The following is a 22,184-nucleotide window of genomic DNA, read 5'->3' as shown; positions in this document are numbered from 1 at the left end:
CCTAACCCTATTCATTACTGTAACCATAACCCTATTCATTACCCTAACCCTATTCATTACCCTGACCCTATTCATTACCCTAACCCTATTCATTACCCTAACCCTATTCATTACCCTAACCCTATTCATTACCCTGACCCTATTCATTACCCTAACCCTATTCATTACCCTAACCCTATTCATCACTCTAACCCTATTCATTACCCTAACCCTATTCATTACCCTAACCCTATTCATTACCCTAACCCTATTCATTACCCTAACCCTATTCATTACCCTAACCCTATTCATCACTCTAACACTATTCATTACCCTAACTCTATTCATTACCCTAACTCTATTCATTACCCTAACCCTATTCATTACTGTAACCCTATTCATTACCCTAACCCCATTCATTACCCTAACCCTATTCATTACTGTAACCCTAACCCTATTCATTACCCTAACCCTATTCATTAACCTAACCCTAGCATTACAGTAACCCTAACCCTATTCATTACCCTAACCCTATTCATTACCCTAACCCTATTCATGACCCTAACCCTATTCATGACCCTAACCCTATTCATGACCCTAACCCTATTCATGACCCTAACCCTTTTCATGACCGCTAACCCTATTCATGGCCCTAACCCTAACCCTATTCATTACCCTAACCCTATTCATGACCCTAACCCTAACCCTATTCATTACTGTAACCCTAACCCTATTCATTACCCTAACCCTATTCATTACCCTAACCCTATTCATTACCCTAACCCTATTCATTACCCTAACCCTATTCATTACCCTAACCATATTCATTACCCTAACTCTATTCATTACCCTAACCCTATTCATTACTGTAATCCTAACCCTATTCATTACCCTAACCCTATTCATTACCCTAACCCTATTCATTACCCTGACCCTATTCATTACCCTAACCCTATTCATTACCCTAACCCTATTCATCACTCTAACCCTATTCATTACCCTAACCCTATTCATCACTCTAACCCTATTCATTACCCTAACCCTATTCTTTACCCTAACTCTATTCATTACCCTAACCCTATTCATCATTCTAACCCTATTCATTACCCTAACCCTATTCATCACTCTACCCTATTCATTACCCTAACCCTATTCATTACCCTAACCCTATTCATGACCCTAACCCTATTCATGACCGTAACCTTATTCATGACCCTAACCCTATTCATTACCCTAACCATATTCATTACCCTAACCCTATTCATTACCCTAACCCTATTGATTACCCTAGCCCTATTGATTACCCTAGCCCTATTCATTACCCTAACCCTATTCATTACCCTAACCCTATTCATTACCCTAACCCTATTCATTACTGTAACCCTAACCCTATTCATTACCCTAACCCTATTCATTACCCCGACCCTATTCATTACTGTAACCCTATTCATTACTGTAACCCTAACCCTATTCATTACCCTAACCCTATTCATTACCCTAACCCTATTCATTACCCTAGCCCTATTCATTACCCTAACCCTATTCATTACCCTAACCCTATTCATCACTCTAACCCTATTCATTACCCTAACCCTATTCATTACCCTAACCCTATTCATTACCCTAGCCCTATTCATTACCCTAACCTTATTCATTACCCTAACCCTATTCATCACTCTAACCCTATTCATTACCCTAACCCTATTCATTACCCTAACCCTATTCATTACCCTAACCCTATTCATTACCCTAACCCTATTCATTACCCTAACCCTATTCATTACCCTAACCCTATTCATCACTCTAACCCTATTCATTACCCTAACCCTATTCATTACCCTAACCCTATTCATTATCCTAACCCTATTCATTACCCTAACCCTATTCATTACCCTAACCCTATTCATTACCCTAACCCTATTCATTACCCTAACTCTATTCATTACCCTAACCCTATTCATTACCCTAACCCTATTCATTACCCTAACTCTATTCATTACCCTAACCCTATTCATTACCCTAACTCTATTCATTACCCCAACCCTATTCATTACCCTAACCCTAAGGCCGTGATTCAATACGATCGCAGGTTATAGTCATTGCAGCTTTTAAAGGCAACGTTGGGGAGATCCCTTTCACGGTAAACGCTGCATATGTCAGATCAATTGGAAATTGCCCTTAAAAGCTGCAATAACCCATGATTGGATTTAATCTTGGCCTAACCGCTTCATGTCTACATCGTGGATATACCCTAACCCTAACCCTATCCATTACCGTAACTCCAACCCTGTTGTGTTAAATCAATTCTATTAATTCCTAGATTAGTCATGGTGTTGTGTTCTGAATCGCAATGTGTCGAATTCTGCAACATCCCAGGCGAGACAGGTCAGTTGTTGTGTTAAACCCGTTTTATTCATTCCCAGATCAGTCATGGTAGTGGACTCTATCAGCATTGAGCTATGTATACAGAAGTGTACCGCTGTTTCAGTCACACACACACACACACACACACACACACACACACACACACACACACACACACACACACACACACACACACACACACACACACACACACACACACACACACACACACACACACAATTGTTTTTCTTTATTGTGTTATCATGGACTATTTGCACATTTTATTATTCAACATTAGAAACAAGGATGATCCATCAATCTTTGCAAAAAGCCTGTGTCTTTTGAATTTAGTTTGACAGCAAATAGACCTAATTTGAGACAGAAGTGAGTAAATCCAGTTGTATTGCTGTGACTGTAGGTATGTAATGGTATAGACAAACTGAAGGATGTTTGTCAATGAATTCATCTAATAAAACATACTTTTATAAAATATGGAATTCAATATTTGTTTTTTAAGCATCTCGATAAAGATCCGGAAACATTATTAAAATGACACCATAGTTATGCAATGCATATTCAGGGAATATGAGGTTCTTCTCTAATAAAAAGAGACACAACCACCTATTAAGTCCTACAGAGTTGCACAAGAAAAGCATTCTCTTGATTGCACAGAGAAACTAGGACCATAAATTATATTGTTTTCAGGGTATTTAGATAAAAACATTCCACATACAGAACTTTTCCTATTCTTAGTTTTCCCCTTCTAACCACCACAGAGTCAAAACAGTGACACATCACATTAAGTCATCATCCATACATCTTCTCTACAGTAGTTGTGCGCTATGCAGCTGTAACAGGGAGAGAACACAATGCTTCTCTCCCATGGTCATTCAAAGGTTTACTGTGTGAGTTTGTCTCTCTTGTTGAAACTGGTCTCCTCCTCGATGGAGGAGACTTGGGACTTCTGAGTTTTTTGCTGTTTGTCCATTGTCAGGTGCAGGGTCTTCTTGTGCCATGTCAGTTTTGGAGTCGGGGGCCGGTTCTCAGGGGAACCATAAGAGAAGCTGTGTGTTCGGGGACACCGCTGAATGCTCCAGCCCCTGTCAGTCTCTCTCTTACTGTATGCTAGGCTATCACTCAGATCCATTATAACATATTCTTCTAATAAATTCATATTCATAAAATCTCTCTTTGTATACAACAAAATTAAAATTGTCTGTGGAGATTAAGGCAGTCCATCCATTTTTACAAACAAGACACAGAACTCACAAAACATATCTGAATAGGAAAAACAATGATGAAAATGTCCCATGGACTTGATAGGCTACTGTACTCGAGTCCCTTCATATCCGTCCTCTGGAAGTTTCAACCTCTCAAAGAAGATGTCTTGAAAAGTTCACCAAAATGTCACCCAGACAATCTTATAGTAGTCATAGATCTATTCCCATGAAGTTCCACTAGGCCTCAGAAGCCTGGGGCTAGATTTGACATTCGGCTGGCTGGAGAAGCCTGGAGGCTGAAGTTACACATGCACTGAGGGCACACTCCTGTTGAGCACCTGAACACGCATCAGCTGTACACTGGTCATGATCTTCTTCTGGTGGCCCATCAGTGTCACCCCCAGTCTGTGTATATCCCTGTAGGACACAGAGATGGAACAAAGTCACACACACATCAGTGATCACATGCAGTAACACACATTAGATATGATAGAACAAGTTACTGTTAAGCACATTATGGCAACTGCATCCATGATATTTGGATAATGTGATTAGAGTGTGATGTTGTGAGAGTAGGACTGTAGTGTGGTGTCAGCGTGGAGCTGTGGCCTGGCCCCTTACCCTTGGTTCATGCTTATGACGTGGCCCAAGGTCTGGTAGCCTCCTACAGCAAAGTGGTCCTTGTATCGGCCCATCTTGATGGTATCCAGCCACTCATCCACGGAACTACAGCTGCTGAAGTCTGGGATACTTCTGTCCATCATGGGAGGTGTGCCTAACCTGGGGGATAGAGAGAGACAGAGAGAAAAGAGGGCGAGAGACCGCGAGAGACAAAATGGAGGGAAAAAAAGTGAGAGAGAGAGAGGAGGAAGAAAAGGTGGTAGGAAAAAGATAGAGAAAAGGGAGAGCGGAGGCATGAGGAAAGAGAGAGATGAAAAAAAGGGTCTTGAAATGCAATAGCAGCTAAGGCAGAAAATCAATAGCAGTTAAAATGATAGAGAAGAGGTGGCTGCTCTGATTGCAGGATGGCTGGTTTGGCTAGATTAATACAGGGAGAAATCCTTAACACCCCCCCTTCTCTCCTCATTCCTCCATCTCCCCTTCTTCCTCCTGACATGCACCAGGGATCCGGGACCCGGGATCTGAACGGAGCGATTTAACACGGGTCCAACTCTAGCTTCAGCCGCTATTCTCTCTGCTCTCTGATTCCCAAACGATCAATGTCAATATCACAGGCTCTTATTTAACCGAGAGTGCGTCAATCAGAGATGAGCTTATTGGAAAACGAACACGGCCGTTCCTTGCTCCCCTAAGGCAACCCGTCTCCCTCGCGTCAGCCGGGGAAGTTTGGGGGAAACTTTGGGCTGTAACTTTATCCCACAGCTTATGTATGACAGATGAGCTGAGAGTGGATTTGTAGCCCTTTGTCCAGACAATGGCTCCCAAGCAATCTGTATTGCCCAGGCGATGGTGGCCTAGCAGCCTGCTCACCTGCACAGCGTGTCCATGGACTTAAGGTTCTCCGGGTTCCGGATAAGCTTGTCTAGAACCGTAACAATCTGGCAGAAGCGAGGCCTCTCGTTCCGGTCCTTCTGCCAGCAGTCCAGCATGAGAGTGTGTAGAGCACCTGGACAGCTCATTGGAGCAGGCAGCCTGTAGCCCTCCTCTACTGATTTTATCACCTACACACACACACACACAGATATGCAGGTATCATTACACACACATACAGTACATGTGTTTTTTGCGTGTGTGTGTCCACTCTACTCACATCTCGGTTGGTGAGGTTCCAGTATGGCCTCTCCCCGTATGACATCACCTCCCACATGACCACGCCGTAGCTCCACACGTCACTGGATGAGGAGAACTTCCTGTAGGCGATGGCCTCCGGTGCTGTCCAGCGGATCGGAATCTTACCACCCTGAAGGGAACAGCACCAGACTAGAGCCGACACTGGCATTTCACCACGGAATAGAAAACAGAACCTGAACTAGGGCTACAACAGTATTAGAACCTAGTGCATATTAGAGTTTTAGAATGTAGCTATCATGAGAGTGTGAACTCACGCTGGTGGTGTATGCTGCATCAGGATCGTCCTCCAGGACTCTAGACAGGCCGAAGTCAGACACCTTACACACCAAGTTGCTGTTGACCAGGATGTTACGAGCTGCCAGGTCGCGGTGGATGTAGCCCAGGTCTGCCAGGTAGGTCATACCCGCAGCGATGCCACGCAGCACGCCCACCAACTGGATTATAGTGAACTGACCATCATGTCTCTGAGAGGAGGAAGGCGAGAGAAGAGAAGAACGGGGTTGAGATGTATAGAAAGATTGTAGTATTCGTTACAGGCATATGGATTGAGATCTCTGATGTCAAGTCTTTCAAAAACCATTTTTAAATGTGTTCACAAGAGAAAGAAAGTGAGGGAATCTAATAGAAAGAGGGAAACTGTATGTGAAAAAGAGATGAAATCCAAATAAAGCGTTGTTTTATTTATACAGCACATTTCAGACATGGAATGCAACGCAATGTGCTTCACAGGAAAATATACTGAACAAAAATATAAACGCAACATGCAACAATTTCATTTGAGGAACTCAGTCAATTGAAATGAATGAATTTGGCCTTAATCTATGGATTTCACATGACTTGTGCACTCTGTGGCATTGTATTGTGTGACAAAACTGCACATTTTAGAGTGGCCTTTTATTGTCCCCAACACAAGGTGCACCTGTGTAATGATCATGCTGTTCAATCAGCTTCTTGATATGCCACACCTGTCAGGTGAATTGATGATTATCTTAGCAAAGGAGAAATGTTCACTAACGGATGTAAATACACGTGTGCGCAACATTTTAGAGAAATAAGCTTTTTGTGCGTAAGGAACATTTTGGGGATCTTTTATTTCAGCTCATGAGACATGGGACCAACACTTTACATGTTGCATTTAGATTTTTGTTCAGTATATATAAAAACAGAAAATCAACAAACCCTCAGGAAAGAGTCCAGAGATCCATTCTCCATGTACTCAGTGATGATCATGACTGGTTTACCTGGAGGAATGGAGGGATGGGAGTAAGGGAGTGTGGGGGAGGGAGTGAGGCAGGAACCACAGTAACTAAACAGGAGTAACTTACACCAGATAACTTACATATTGCATTTAATAGAATTTAGCTGAAAAGAAATGTAATTGCACCAAACTGAAAATGGAGTTGAATCAAATCAAAACAAATGGAATCTTACTGCGTGTTACCACTCCCTCCAGGTGGATGATGTTAGGGTGGTCAAACTGGGCCATGATTGATGCCTCAGCCAGAAATTCTCTCCTCTGCTTGTCACTGTATCCTGCCTTCAGTGTCTTCAGAGCCACCGGGATGTCTCTCTTCCCTGGGAGACGCATCCGCCCGTAACACACCTCCCCAAACTCACCTGGAGACACACACAAACACACACACACACACACACAATTTAGGTTGAGATATAGTATATGCCTCCCTGACAACACTATAGACGGATGTATCCATTGATTGAAAAATGTATTCAAACAAAAACAAAAAAATATACACTACTGTTCAAAAGTTTGGGGTCACTTAGAAATGTCCTTGTTTTTGAATGAAAAGCCAATTTTTTTGTCCATTAAAATAACATAACATTTATCAGAAATACAGTGTAGACATTGTTAATGTGGTAAATGACTGTTGTAGCTGGAAACGGCAGATTTTTAATGGAATATCTACATAGGCATACAGAGGCCCATTATCAGCAACCATCACTCCTGTGTTCCAATGTCACGTTGTGTTAGCTAATCCAAGTTTAGCATTTTAAAATGCTAATTGATCATTAGAAAACCCTTTTGCAATTATGTTAGCATAGCTGAAAACTGTTGTTCTGATTAAAGAAGCAACAAAACTGGACTTCTTTAGACTAGTTGAATATCTGGAGCATCAGCTTTTGTGGGTTCAATTACAGGCTCAAAATGGCCAGAAACAAAGAACTTTCTTCTGAAACTCGTCAGTCTATTCTTGTTCTGAGAAATGAAGAAACTGAAGATCTCGTTCAATGCTGTGTACTACGAAATACTGTATTTCGGATCAATTTCATGTTATTTTAATGGACAAAAAATGAGCTTTTCTTTCAAAATCAAGGACATTTCTAAGTGACCCCAAACTTTTGAATGGTAGTGTAGGTACGGTATATTTGTCCTTTGTGCTCTGAAAAGTCCTGGAACATGTCAGTACATGTCTTTCCCTTTCCTCTTCTGTGTCTTATCAACAACTGCCATTCTAAAGGTCATTGTTAACAGACGTGATTATGACGCCTGTGTGTTGCCATTTCATGCTGTGCCAATATGATGTTAGTATTCCCTGTGTGTTTGATTGATAGCCCCATGCGACGCTCTGATTCCACTGTGCCATCCCTCTCCACTGCACACCTCAGCATTTACGTCAGTCAATGATTTTCAGTTTACCTGAGCCAATGATTTTCTCCAGTTTGATCCTGGAAGCTTCAATTTCTCTGGCAAACTCATGGACGGCCTGGCAGGGGTCCTCGTAGGTGTGTGGGTCGATGTAGAAACGTGCGTCGGGGAATGACACTAAAATAAACAACATTAGCATCTGGTCACATACCACTGGATGGAAACAATATGCTTCACGTGAGTGAGTGAGTGAGTGAGTGAGTGAGTGTGAGAGAGAGAGAGGGGGGGGGGGGGGGGAGAGGGTGGGAGAGAGAGAGAGGGGGGGGGGGGGGGGGAGAAAGAGAGAGGGGGAGAGAGAGGCGGGGGGGGAGAGAATATGCCATTTAAAAGTATGAACAAATTAGCTTTGCAAGCAGAGAGAGAGAGAGAGAGATCATTTCTACCTGAACAAATCTGAATCAAAAGGGAAGTGAACTGTGTACATTGAGGATGAACATTATTACCACTTGAGTGAAGACTAGGAAGGGAAATATAATAATAGACTAGTAATAATAATACAAACGCACCATGGCCATTCTGGTAGTGCATCTTCTCCTCATCAGAGTCCTGGAAGGCCTTGCTATAGCCACAGTGTCTGTATCACAAACACACAGAAACATGTAAATGTCACTATATTGTGATGCTGTTTTCTACTTTGTATTTCCAAGTCTTCTCTGGTGTATGGTTTATATAGAGCATCACGTTGTATGTTAAAACTCTTCAGTCTCGTCATAGCAGTTAATTCACTCTAAAAGGCCTTTTTCACATGTAAGTCTTCAGAATAGTTCAGAGTCTAGACACTTCTCACTGTTTTCCTCTCTTTCTGTCTTCCAGCTCCAAACGAACTTGGCTTGAAAATGTTAACAAGTTGGAAATAGTTAAACACAATTAAATCAATTATTTGTGGAAGAGTTGTAGAACTCAGAAGAGGGAATTGAAGGAGAGGGATATATACGTAAAACACATTTGCATGGTAACTTAACCAAAATGAATTGCCATTATAATTAAACTCACTGTTTAGAACACTGAGGTATAATAAGAAGAGACTGGAGACTGTGTCCAAAATGTCTGCCCGTTGTTTTCAAGGTAATCTACTCACTTTCACATATGCCGATTCACGCACCGTCTACTGTAAATCCGAGTTGTGTCCTGTTTCTACGTACCAACATCACATGTGCACTAGCGCACAGGGAGCAGCATGAGCAGCGACAACATCATTATGTCATCCAAAAATATGGCAGACATTTGATGAATTAAGTATCTTCGGCTGTGAGTGATGATTTTTTTTTTTTGCCTCAATTATTATGTTAATAATTAAATGGATATTTGGTGCACAAAGGTGATGACGAAAGTGACTTACTAGGAATTTTCTAATCTGACTTCTTTCTCTATGTGGCCGTGTATGGAAATGGTCTTTCTGGGGTGGGCGTCAGTTAAACTGCAGTACTGAGGCAAAACTGTAGGTGCAGTCGAAACCTTGCTTCTCGACAGGAACCCTGGCCCCTTGGTTTAGAATTACAAAACTCAACTGGGTCTGAACATTTCCTGCGCAGAAACTCTGTGAGATGACTTTCACTGTAAACGCAGGCTGTAATCTAGAGTGAGAACTACTCTGTACTAATTAAAACCATTAGTGGAACAACGTTAGAGAGATTATCTCCTTACGTTTCCTGTTTGATGGACATATCACAGTGCTGTTGGGGTTTGAGGTTGCAGACAGACACACCATGGAAACAGTTACCGTAGCATAAGAGCCTATGGGGTTTAGAGGTGATCATATGGATTTCAATGCATAAGGTTAGTGGACATCACAGGCAGATAAAGAACAACAAAGTAATGCTAATATAAACATTTACCCTACTATAAATAAATCCTATGGAGATGATGGTAACATTTACTTGAACCCTCCTTGAGGTAGTGTAGAAAGATATCCCACATACATATGTGAATGACGTAGAGTCAGAGAGGACTCGTCCACATCACGGGTAGTGGTGTAGTGTAAGAAAGGGTTGCCTTGCCGTTTCCTGCAGATGACGATGGCCAGGAAGGTGACGAGGCCAGAGACCAGGACCATACAGATCCAGATGATGGTCATAGTGTCGTAGCGCAGAGGAACTGGACACACAACAACACAACCAGTTAGTGTCAGAGTGAGAGACAAAGACAGTGTGTGTGTGTGTGTGTTAAAATGTGTAATGTGTGTGTGTGAGACTGCATGCGTGTGTGTGTGTGTGTTCTATGCTCTTTGAGGCTTGGATCAGCAGCAGGTTTCCTGACAGGGGTGACCCTCACACAAATCACAGATCAATAACATTAAGGGATTGTCTGAAGACTTCCTGGTCCCACTGACACTGACGGCTCTTTAACCAGTAGCATGCTGTGCTGTCTGGGTTAACATACACTAACTCCCCTGTGGCTGACAGTTTTACACAGTAGTCCACATATCTACCAACAGACACTTCTATCAAGCCTCTCTATAGTTACTAGGAATGTACTTTGAAACCTCAGTGTTTTGTTGTTTTATTGATGGTCACTGCTCTATGGCTCCTTCTCTGATTATCTTACTTGCTTTCCCGGTCTGGATCTCCACGTTCTGGCTGAAGCGTCCGCAGCCTGCCGAGGTTCTGGCCCGGACCTGGAAGATGTACCTGGTACCGGGCTTCAGACCAGACACCCGGGCCGTAGTCCCCTTGGCCTTCAGGGTGGAGTAACTCTGCTGCTCCTTATCCTGGTGGAGGAGAGAGGTTAGGGAGGAGGAGAGGAGGGTAGGAAGGGGTGGAGCACAGGAGAGATGATAAAGGCTGTCTATACAAAGCTGTGTTTACATTTCTGACTAACATCCACCTTAGCAGTAAACCCGGGAGTTTGGCCAAATTAAGACATTAACACAGCAGCCACACTAATCTGTCTGTACTATCAAGATGTGTGTGTTCATGACATTATTACTTCACTCTATACACACTCCCCTGTCTCCAGGGACCACTCCGCTGTGGTGTGATGTGGTATTTACATATGCCCTGGTCTGGTGTGTGTGCCTCCTGTGCTGGTCAGATCACTCATACCCCATTAGCTGTGTGTCAGAGCATGCAGAACAACACAGCAATTAGCTTGTCTCCCTCCGCTTTCAGGCTTACCCACACGCTCACTGTCACTTTCACCTATCAGCCCAGATCAGCCACACCCACACACAGTATTTATCTACTGTACCTTCTCGTAGTATTTGACGTCATACTCCAGTATGACTCCGTTGGGCTGGTCTGGTTCGTGCCACAGCAGAGTGACACTATTCTGACTTGCGTTCTCTTGACGAATCGCAATTACCTGGGATGGGGCTGAACAGGAAGCAAGAAAAAGGAAGTACACAACATATAAATTAATAGAGAACCAGAACAGACAGGGCAGCCCTACATGTAAACAGCAATAAAATCCAATAGAGATCATACAGGATAATGTAACCTACTGTAGCTGTTGAGATGTTGTTTTTAATTCTAGGTAAACTGTATTTCTTTTCTATGTAAATTGACCTTCATGAGTAAAATGTTATGTAATAAATCCATACAGGTATCCCCTACCTGCCTGGTTCGTAGTGATGTTGACAGAGGCGAAGGGCGGCGGCTCATTGCTCAGATGAGTCACTGCATTCATCGCTAGGATGCGGAAGGTGTAGTTGGCGTGGGCAACCAGGTTTAGAACAGTCACCCAGGGTTCGGTCAGAGAGCTCTGCCGGGGAACGAACCGCACCGGTACCACACCGGCGCGGTCCACTGTCCCTCCACCCCCTCCTCCCATCCCCCCTCCACCACTGGTTGTCCCTGCTGTACAGTCCTCACACTGCCCCCCCTCCCCAGAACACTTCTGACAGAGCACACTGTACAGCAGGTCACTGCGACCCCCAGAGTCCAGCGGTCGCCCCCACTCCAGATTCACTGACGTCCCATTAACTGATGATATCACGTTTACTGGAGCTGTTGGGGGGCCTGAGGAGAGGAGAGATAGAAAAAGAGAGGGAAGAGAAGAATTAGAAGGGAGGAGAGAAAGCTACGTTTCCATATGTTTTTTTCTTGCCTATCACCTGAAAAAGTTGGAGGTGCTTCTATTATCTCGTTCAGAAATCAAAATAGTTATTACAGATAATTATGTCTAAATCACCCAGGGCATTCAGAGAGATAGGTGCAGGATGCAGCATGTAGGGGTGTTGTGTGTGTGTGTGTGTGACGTACGTGTGCAGGGTGCAGCAAGGGTGTCGGTGGGGGCTCTGTAATGACTGGAGTCACAGGGGCAGGAGAGGGCAGCTCTGGTCTTTGAGTGGCTTTGTAGAGGACACTTCCCACACAACCCATCACCTGCTACTGGCTTATAGAAACCCACCTCACATGCTGCATGGGGAGAGAGGAGGAGGGGAGAGGGGTGGAAAGAGGGAGGAGAGAGAGAGGATATGCCATTTTAAAATATGCTTTGAAAATATCAGCTTTGGTCTACCACACTATTTCTAGAGCAACCCCAACAGTCAATATGTAATTGGAACCCTGCATAAAAGCACTGACTTGAGAGGAGGGGGAGAAGAAAGTTACGACTTTTTCACACACACATTTGGGCCAAAGAGGCTGTGCACTGTTGATACTCCCGTAGGGAACATTAGAATCTAGACCACGTTTCAACCTTATTCAGCACACGTACTACATATTCACTTTCAACTCTGCACTGATGAATAATACAGGCTCCTCTGATAAATATATTCTCTTTAGAATGCAGAAACAGGGTGTATGGAGCTGTGGAAACAGAAACTTTCTAATATATCTGGCAACATCATGGGTTCATCTTAACTGCCTCAGTAAAAATGTAAAAAGGTTTGGCAAAATGTCTCTTATAGGTTAAGGATGACCTTCGTATAACCTTATTTTGACCATTGGCTCCAATAAATAAATAGATCAAAACATGTGATATCAAAATGTAAAAACTTTGGTAGTGTAGTTGTATTGTTCAGCACTCAATGTTATTGATGATATTTCTTTATGCCTTTCCATAATTTATGAGTCTCTAAATACGTCTTCAATTTCCAATGAACCCTGACATGTAAGAGTGTCAGTAGCATATTGATAGTGTATACCATCTGGATTACACACACACATACACACACGGATGCACGCACGCACACACACACACACACACACACATGGACGCACGCACATACACATTCAGACACACACACATACAGAGACACACACACTGTCTGGATCACAACCAGATTAAAAGGCAGGGGCTGATATCGCACCTCTCTTTCACCGTCAGTGTCCCCCAAGGAACCAGAAACTACTTCTATTTGCAATATTTATCCCAGACTGCTTTCTCTCCTCCCTTTTATCCCGTTAATCCCACCATCCCTTGATGTTTTTTTGTGAAGCTCCTGAGTTGAAAAGCAGGTCAGGATAAACATCGGAACAGCTCGCTCATCAAGGAGGGAGGCTGCTGACACTTTGAAGTCTCTGACAGATTTACCAGCTAGCACACTCAGCAACACACACTCACTCTCACACACACACACGCACACACACACACACACACACACACACACACACACACACACACACACACACACACACACACACACACACACACACACACACACACACACACACACACACACACACACATGCATACACAGTTAGCAAAAATGATAATGCTATACACCTGACACACAGCACATCCACCCAATAACACAAATAATTCAACAAGTACAATTATAAACTTGGTAAGACACACACAGATAAAGTAGAATTGAAAGGAGGGCTGGTGTGGATGACCCCTGATGACCTTTCAAACCTGACTCATATTGGACTGGCACTCTGAATAAAGTGAGGAAATGAGAGAGAGAAGAGAAAGAGAACGAGAATGGAGAGACTAGAGACAGCGCACTGTGTGTGTGTGTGTGTGTGTGTGTGTGTGTGTGTGTGTGTGTGTGTGTGTGTGTGTGTGTGTGTGTGTGTGTGTGTGTGTGTGTGTGTGTGTGTGTGTGTGTGTGTGCGTGCGCGCGCTTGCGTGCTTGCGTGCTTGCGTGTGTGTATTGTTTGGCACATCAGAGCCTGTCAGCCCAGTGCTGCCGATGCAGGAGTATTTGCATTACAATGAATCTTAATGGCTGTGTGCTGGCTTTGTGTGCTGACCTTGATTTATTCTCAGTATAAGTGGGTAAATAAACAACACGGTATAGAAAGAGGAGTTGGGAAAGAAAACCACAGACTTGAGGAGACTGAGGGGGAACGGGACTGGAGGAGAGTCTTCAGTGCCACCTGGTCTGTACATACTGTACATAGCTTTAAACAACATTGAGTTAGTCAAAAGCTGGTGTGGCCAAACTCAAGCAATTTAGCCAGGCACATGTACATGCACACTTTATAGTTCTCTTCTGGGAACAAACAGCGGTAACTAATAAGCAGGTAATACTGCCATGCTGGTAGGAGTGATGGATGATTGTGTCAGTAAAGTCATGTGGAAATGGGCCACTGGTGTCTGGTGTGAATCTCTCCACACTCCAAACTCCTAGATGAGGCCTGTGTCCCACTCTCTGAGTTACTAATCTGACCCCATACTGGAGTCTTTAGAATGATACACTACACCCTCTACGGCTCTGGCCACAAGTACTGTATTGCACTATATAGAATGGAGAGTCATTTTAAATACAGACATAGTCTCAAATGAGATGTCCCGCTTTCAATTTAGATAAGCCTTATTGATTCAATGACTGAATCTGTCTAGGTACTGCTCAGAGCCAAATGACTGTGGACAGCGGAATGGATGGAGGGATGGATGGATCGTTGGGGAGTGATAGAGAATGGATGGATGGGATTGTTTTCCCTCAATGGGGGTCAGTAAAGGACAAAGAAGCTGTGATCATATCATTAAAACACAACCATTTCACTCATACATTAATATAACAGGCGGCAGCACAAAAACATTCTGAAGATATTATATTTGAAGGTAGACTGGACCATAAAAAATAAATTGGGAGTCTTATTGAACTGGGGTGGCAGGTAGCCTAGTGGTTAGAGTGTTGGGCCAGTAACCGAAAGGTTGCTAGATCAAATCCCTGAGCTGACAATGTAAAAATCTGTCATTTTGCCCCTGAACAAGGCAGTTAACATACTGTTCCTAGACCGTCATTGTAAATAATAATTCGTTCTTATCTGACTTTCCTAGTTGAATAAAGGTAAAAAATAAGATAATCTCTGTCAATTTGATCATTATTTAAATGCTTTATCATTTTGGAATAAACATTAGATCAGGTAGAATTACAGTATATACTGAACATGCAGGTGTTAAAATTGCATTCTGGGTGGAAAACAAAACCAACACTATTCAAACAGTCCATTAATAACGTATACTATACGCTGGTGTTAGAAGCAATCGTGGCAGCAGTACTCTGACATCAGAGCATGACTTCATTTGACCAAGAGCTTTGCATTCCCTTGAAGAGAAATGACACATCTGAAATTGTCCAAGTGGAAAATATTTGTTTATCCCAGAGGCTGAAATATGACCAGAATATATCTGTGGAATCATTTCCCCAGCTAATTAAATGTCCTAAGTATAATAAACAGAAACACAATAAAACCAACAACTTGGAAAAAGGAGGAAAGAGAGAAACTTTTTCTTTAAATGGCAACACAATTTTCAAAGAGTGAGAAAATGTACAGACATAATCTGATGCACAGGCCAGGAGAGAAGGCTACAGTAATTGCTGATAATAACCCATCCGATAACTCCTGCTTTCCCAGTAGGTTTAAATCAATGGCATTGATGAAGTCATCACAAAAAGAGTGCTACACAGATCTAAACGTGTTTTCCTTTGAAAACGCCTCGTAATTACAAATCAAACTAGACCGATGCATGGTGGGTAATGAGCATTAAACTGGTGTTAATTATCCGATTGAATGGCTGTCACCATTCAACCGTGCCTGGTGGAACAGAGTGGAGAGAGAGATGGGAGAGGGGTAACAGGAGAGGAAGAGAGAGAGAAAGGGGTAGAAGACCGAGAGAGTGATACAAAGAGAGAGGTGAGGACAGTCAGAAAGAAAGGAGCGAGAGAGGTGCACAAGGAAGAGGAGGTTGAGGTGGAGAAAGAGAGAGAGAAACTGGCTAGTTTCAATACCTCACAAACAAAAGGAGACTTTCAAAGAAATGTAGGGAGAGAGAGTAGACTAATGCCTGAGGCACACAGCAGGCAAATAAGAGAGGGAGAAAGAGAGAAGAAGTGAGAGAGAAGCCTTTGTCTCCTCTTTTGAGTCTGTTTCATGACTCGCTGTGAAGCATCAGAGAGGAAATTAATCAAGTGTTTTTGATTATTAATTTAATTCAAAAGGACAAAGTGGGCTGTGAGAGATGGAACAAAGACAAGAAGCATGTACGTGTCACAGCTGCCTCTACTGAGCATAAAAACGTATATTCTATATATTAAGTCATATTCATTCAACATGACAGTCTTTGACAAACAGTCTGAGTCCAGAGCAGTCCAGTCTAAACAGAAATTCAGGGTGAAATGGATGCTGTGTCGCATTGTCTAGCTATTATCTATCTATTGCACACAGCTACTCCCCGTATATTAGTTTGACAGCCTCAAAAGTGAGCGTAGTACAGGAGTGGATGCAGTACAGCACAACCATGTCCAGTTGAAGTCGGAAGTTTACATACACTTAGGTTGGAGTCATTAAAACTCATTTTTCAGCCACTCCACTCATTTCTTGTTAACAAACTATAGTTTTGGCAAGTTGGTTAGGACATCTACTTTGTGCATGACACAAGTCATTTTTACAGCAATTGTTTACAGACAGATTATTTAACTTATAATTCACTGTATCACAATTCCAATGGGTTAGAAGTTTACAAACACTGAGTTGACTGTGCCATTAAACAGCTTGGAACATTCAAGAAAATTACTTCATGTCTTTAGAAGCTTCTAATAGGCTAATTGACATCATTTGAGACAATTGGAGGTCTACCTGTGGATGTATTTCAAGGCCTACCTTCAAACTCAGTGCCTCTTTGCATGACATCATGGTAAAATCAAAGCAATCAGTCAAGACCCCAGAAAAAAATTGTAGACCTCTACAAGTCTGGTTCATCCTTGGGAGCAATTTCCAAACACCTGAAGGTACCACTATCAACACCATGGGACCACGCAGGCGTCATACTGCTCAGGAAGGAGACGCGTTCTGTCTCCTAGAGATGAACGTACTTTGGTGCGAAATGTGCATATCAATCCCAGAACAACAGCAAAGGACCTTGTGAAGATGCTGGAGAAAACATGTACAAAAGTATCTATATCCACAGTAAAACGAGTCCTATATCGACATACCCTGATAGGCCGCTCAGCAAGGTAGAAGCCACTGCTCCAAAATCGCCGTAAAAAAGCCAGACTACAGTTTGCAACTGCATATGGGGACAAAGATCGTACTTTTTGGAGAAATGTCCTCTGATGAAGCAAAAATAGAACTGTTTGGCCATAATGACCATCGTTATGTTTGGAGGAAAAAGGGGGACGCTTGCAAGCTGAAAAACACCATCACAACTGTGAAGCACGAGGGTGGCAGCATCAGGTTGTGGGGATGCTTTGCTGCAGGAGGGACTGGTGCACTTCACAAAATAGATGGCTTCATGAGGTAGGAAAATTGCGTGGATATATTGAAGCAACATCTCAAGACATCAGGATGTGAAAGCTTGGTCGCAAATGGGTCTTCCAAATGGACAATGACCCCAAGCATACTTCCAAAGTTGTGGCAAAATGGCTTAAGGACAACAAAGTCAAGGTATTGGAGTGGCCATCAGAAAGCCAAGTGTGTGCGATCAAGGAGGCCTACAAACCTGACTCAGTTACACCAGTTCTGTCAGGAGGAATGGGCCAGAATTCACCCAACTTACTGTGGGAAGCTTTTGGAAGGCTACGTGAAACGTTTGACCCAAGTTAAACAATTTAAAGGCAATGCTACCAAATACTAATTGAGTGTATGTAAACTTCTGACCCTCCGGGAATGTGATGAAAGAAATAAAAGCTGAAATAAATCTTTCTCTCTACTATTATTCTGACATTTCACATTCTTAAAATAAAGTGGTGATCCTAACTGACCTAAGACAGGGTATTGTTACTAGGCTTAAATGTCAGGAATTGTGAAAAAGTGAGTTTAAATGTATTTGGCTAAGGTGTATAATCTTCCGACTTCAACTGTATTTCAAAACCTCTCAGTACACGGCATCCTTGGTGAACCGTAATTATTCATGCAGGTTTGAAATCATTAATTCCACTCAACACATATTTCAATGTCCATAAAGGGAAATGTGTACCTGTTGCAACCCAACTTTGTTTTGAAATAGAGATACAGAGAATATTCAAGGTGATATAGTGACAGTGACTGTCAAAATGTCACCCTCTATTTCTGTGATGATAGTGGGTGACTCACTTGTCCCCTGCCCTCCAAGTGTGATACAAATACAGCTCCATCGATCACATTTCAGCACACGCTCACACAGGCCATTTCAGCAGGCAGGGGTCTGAAAGAGGAGACAGCTCCTGTGCTCCCATCAGTTTAACTCAACACAGTAAAGTCAGGGCAGGAAATCATTTCATAAAGTTCTCTAACTCCCCCTAGACCCAGGCTGGCTGGCAGTGCCTCAGTGATGTCTTGTATCATGTTTTTGTACTGTCATCTTTAATAGCTGTTAGAGTCAGGGCTGGACTTGGGTGGGCAGTATTGTTTAGGCCAGAGGTGGCACACACTCCATTAATAATTTACCCACTGCCAACCACTCTTTATGACCAGTGTGTGCATGTCCATCCTTTAATACGAGATATATTGAATCCAGACAGACAGAGACCTAGACCGACAGAGTATTAAACATTAATAACATGGACTTCACTGTCAGAGAACAACGGGGCTTTGTGTGTGTGTGTGTGTGTCTGCGCTCTGAGTAAGCCCTGTTGCTTTGTGCCATGATCTGAAAGCCTATAGCTGTCTGTACCTGCTGTGGAGATACGTGCCTGACCAATCAGAATGGAAATTGGGGGGAAGTTTAAGTGACACGACATTGCCTCCTCTGGTCCAGTTATGATTAATTCTGTTATTGCTCTCTCTCTCTCTCTCTCTCACCCACTCTCCTCTCTCTCTCTCCTCTCTCTCTCTCTCTCTCTCCTCTCTCTCTCTCTCTCCATCTCCCTCTCGCCCTCTCTCCCTCTCTCCCACCCCCCCCCTCTCTCCGCCCCCCCCCTCTCTCCCACCCCCCCCCCCCCCTCTCTCTCCTCCCTCTCCCTCTCCCTATCTCTCTCTCTCTCTCCCCCCCTCTCTCTCTCTCTCTCTCCCTCTCCTCTCTCTCTCCTCTCTCTCTCTCTCTCCCTCCCTCTCTCTCCCTCTCCCTCCCTCCCTCCCTCCCTCCTCCCTCCCTCCCTCCCTCCCTCCCTCCCTCCCTCCCTCCCTCCCTCCCTCCCTCCCTCCTCCCTCCCTCCCTCCCCTCCCTCCCTCCCCCTCTCTCTCTCTCTCTCTCTCTCTCCTCTCTCTCTCTCTCTCTCTCTCTCTCTCTCTCTCCCTCTCCCTCTCCTATCTCTCCTCCTCACTCACTGCTTATGTCACAATGGCCCAGCAGTGAGAATCTTTTAATCTCCTCATCCCAGTTTAAAATGTTGGCCATAAAATAAGCGTCACACTTCTAACAATGAGGACCAGACTAACAAACAAAGACGGCTAATTAGTCCTGGCAAAATAACAACATTCCCAACCATGACACACACAAGCACACACACAAACACACAGACACACACCCTCCCAATGCCCCCTTCTCTCCTCTCGCTGCTAGCAGCTGCTGTGGTTATCAGTGAGAATGGTGATTGTTGTTGCTGTTTTTGTTTTCTTGTTGTTTTGTTTTGCACAACCCAATCTGTCTAATGGGGGACTGCACAAATTGCTATTGGCATGTCTGTGATATGTGTTTGTGTGCGTGTGTGTAATTGATAGTGTATTTGAGAGAGGGTGAGAGAGTGTGTTTGTTTGGGTGTTTGTTTGCATGAGTGAGTTTAGAGTTGAGGGTTGAATAATTCCAACCAAACTAATGTTATTTGATAGGTTTCTGATTAAATAATGACAATTAATTGATGAAATAATTTCCTTCCTGGGAGTTCACATGGAGGCGGAACACAGTTTGTATCGTGATGAAAGACTCTCTCCAAGGAGATGTTGACAGCTACTTGAGATAATGAGATCATACTGTATGTGTGTGTGTTTGTGTGTACTCCCCTCCATGTGCATTAGAGAGTGATTTCCTGCCCCAAGGGTATCACTGTGTGTGTGGGAGTTTACGTGGCCATGTGTCAGCTAACTCAAAACAGAAGCACTGCTGATGATCACCAGTTGTTTACACGCTCACAGAAGGACACATCTAATTTGACAAGTTCATATTCCATTTCTCAGGAGATTTTTTTCAATTTGGGCTCGTATCATCGCAACTCTGCATTCCCCCTCCAGTTAATTTCGACAGTGATTATAACTATATGATACACTCAAGTGGACCTGAGCCAGAGAGTAATGAAGTTCTCACCTAATTATCTTTCGCTCTATCTATTACCTCATTTTAATGATCAGGTTTTAGGCCCTGGAAATACGACAACCATGATTATATTAGCCATTTATCTAATGTCCTCGTTTAGATTTTAGGGTAAAGTGAAGATCATAACAGATCGAACTAGCTTCCCAGTCTGGTCTCACAGCAAGACATGATATTTAACAGAAATCTGTGCCACTCCATTTAGTATATGTTACTTTACGATACGTTACATTACATTGAACAGACGTTACATATTACACGTAAATCCGGGACACTCAAATTAGTATGATACGTTACATTTGGTATGGACAGTAGGTCACTTAAGGTAAAAATAAAAGAAGGCGGGTTGGTTGTGGATGGGTGGGCGTATAATGTGAATGTCTAGCAACCCAAAGGCTGAGTGTTTGAATGAATCATGGACAACTTTAGCATTTTAGCTAATTAACACCATAGCATATCATACTTAAGCAATTGAATGTGGCATATCATAGTAAAGCAGTCGAACGTAGGTTATCATACTAAAGCAGTCAAACGTAGGTTATCATACTAAAGCAGTCGAACGTAGGTTATCATACTAAAGCAGTCGAACGTAGGTATCATACTAAAGCAGTCGAACGTAGGTTATCATACTAAAGCAGTCGAACGTAGGTTATCATACTAAAGCAGTCGAACGTAGGTTATCATACTAAAGCAGTCGAACGCAGGTTATCATACTAAAGCAGTCGAACGTAGGTTATCAAACTAAAGCAGTCGAACGCAGGTTATCATACTAAAGCAGTCGAACGTAGGTTATCAAACTAAAGCAGTCGAACGCAGGTTATCATACTAAAGCAGTCGAACGTAGGTTATCATACTAAAGCAGTCGAACGTAGGTTATCATACTAAAGCAGTCGAACGTAGGTTATCAAACTAAATGGGTAAATTGCAATCAAGACGTTGTAGGACGTATAGGATACCGCTATTACATTGGTAGGCCAATGTAATGTATCCTAACGTAAAGTAAGATATCATACCAAATGGAGTGGCATGAAGTTTTGTAAAATATAATACACTTTCCTCTGAGACCAAGTACAATTTAAAGTCCAATTTATCCCAAAAATATACAAATAGAGGTTCTATTGTTCATCAGATCTGAAGATATTGCCACATTTTCCGCTCTATCCTTTCTGTCAAGTATCAAGCGACTACTTATACAACAATAGTGCCCCTCTGATGTCCAACTCCCAGCTGACTGTCAGGTGTTCCCCTCTGGAAGGACCCCAGGGACCCAGAGGTGCTTCAGGTGCTCCACCTTGACTCCCTGTCAGAGCAGGGCACACACAGCTCTTTGCCTGCTGTCTGACAGACTTGAATGTGTGAGCGTGTGTGTGTGTGTGTGTGTGTGCTTTTGTGCATGTGTGAGTGTGCGTGAGAGAGAGAGAAAGAAAGAGACACAGAGGGAGAAAGGGAAATGTTGACAGGCCAGTGAAAGGACAGGCAATATGAAAGGCCCCCTCCAGGGGGATTCGATCGTCTTTATTTGATGAATTTAATAAATAATAAATGCATATTAAATTCTCGTTGTTGACTCGCAGGGCCTTTCTGTG

At 43.1% G+C, this 22,184-nt stretch overlaps 1 protein-coding gene across 1 annotated transcript in view; it reads right to left on the bottom strand.

Annotated features, from left to right (window-relative positions):
- Positions 1 to 2,369: 2,369 nt before the first annotated feature.
- Positions 2,370 to 22,184, bottom strand: part of epha8 (eph receptor A8) — a 104,031-nt gene continuing 84,216 nt past the window's right edge. The window contains exons 6-19 of the mRNA XM_020503783.2: positions 12,240 to 12,395; positions 11,592 to 11,996; positions 11,227 to 11,351; positions 10,585 to 10,747; positions 10,038 to 10,134; positions 8,547 to 8,614; positions 8,032 to 8,157; positions 6,807 to 6,992; positions 6,555 to 6,616; positions 5,630 to 5,839; positions 5,335 to 5,484; positions 5,055 to 5,245; positions 4,185 to 4,343; positions 2,370 to 3,980 (exon numbers count right to left, since the gene is read on the bottom strand). Of these exons, the coding sequence (XP_020359372.1) occupies positions 3,866 to 3,980; positions 4,185 to 4,343; positions 5,055 to 5,245; positions 5,335 to 5,484; positions 5,630 to 5,839; positions 6,555 to 6,616; positions 6,807 to 6,992; positions 8,032 to 8,157; positions 8,547 to 8,614; positions 10,038 to 10,134; positions 10,585 to 10,747; positions 11,227 to 11,351; positions 11,592 to 11,996; positions 12,240 to 12,395 (2,213 nt within the window). The 3' untranslated portion in view covers positions 2,370 to 3,865. The remainder of the gene's footprint in view (positions 3,981 to 4,184; positions 4,344 to 5,054; positions 5,246 to 5,334; positions 5,485 to 5,629; positions 5,840 to 6,554; positions 6,617 to 6,806; positions 6,993 to 8,031; positions 8,158 to 8,546; positions 8,615 to 10,037; positions 10,135 to 10,584; positions 10,748 to 11,226; positions 11,352 to 11,591; positions 11,997 to 12,239; positions 12,396 to 22,184) is intronic.

Source organism: Oncorhynchus kisutch, linkage group LG1 (assembly GCF_002021735.2).
Source record: "Oncorhynchus kisutch isolate 150728-3 linkage group LG1, Okis_V2, whole genome shotgun sequence".
Taxonomy (NCBI): domain Eukaryota; kingdom Metazoa; phylum Chordata; class Actinopteri; order Salmoniformes; family Salmonidae; genus Oncorhynchus; species Oncorhynchus kisutch.
The sequence above is the reverse complement of the archived record's forward strand: the minus strand, read 5'-3'. Positions and strand labels throughout refer to the sequence as shown.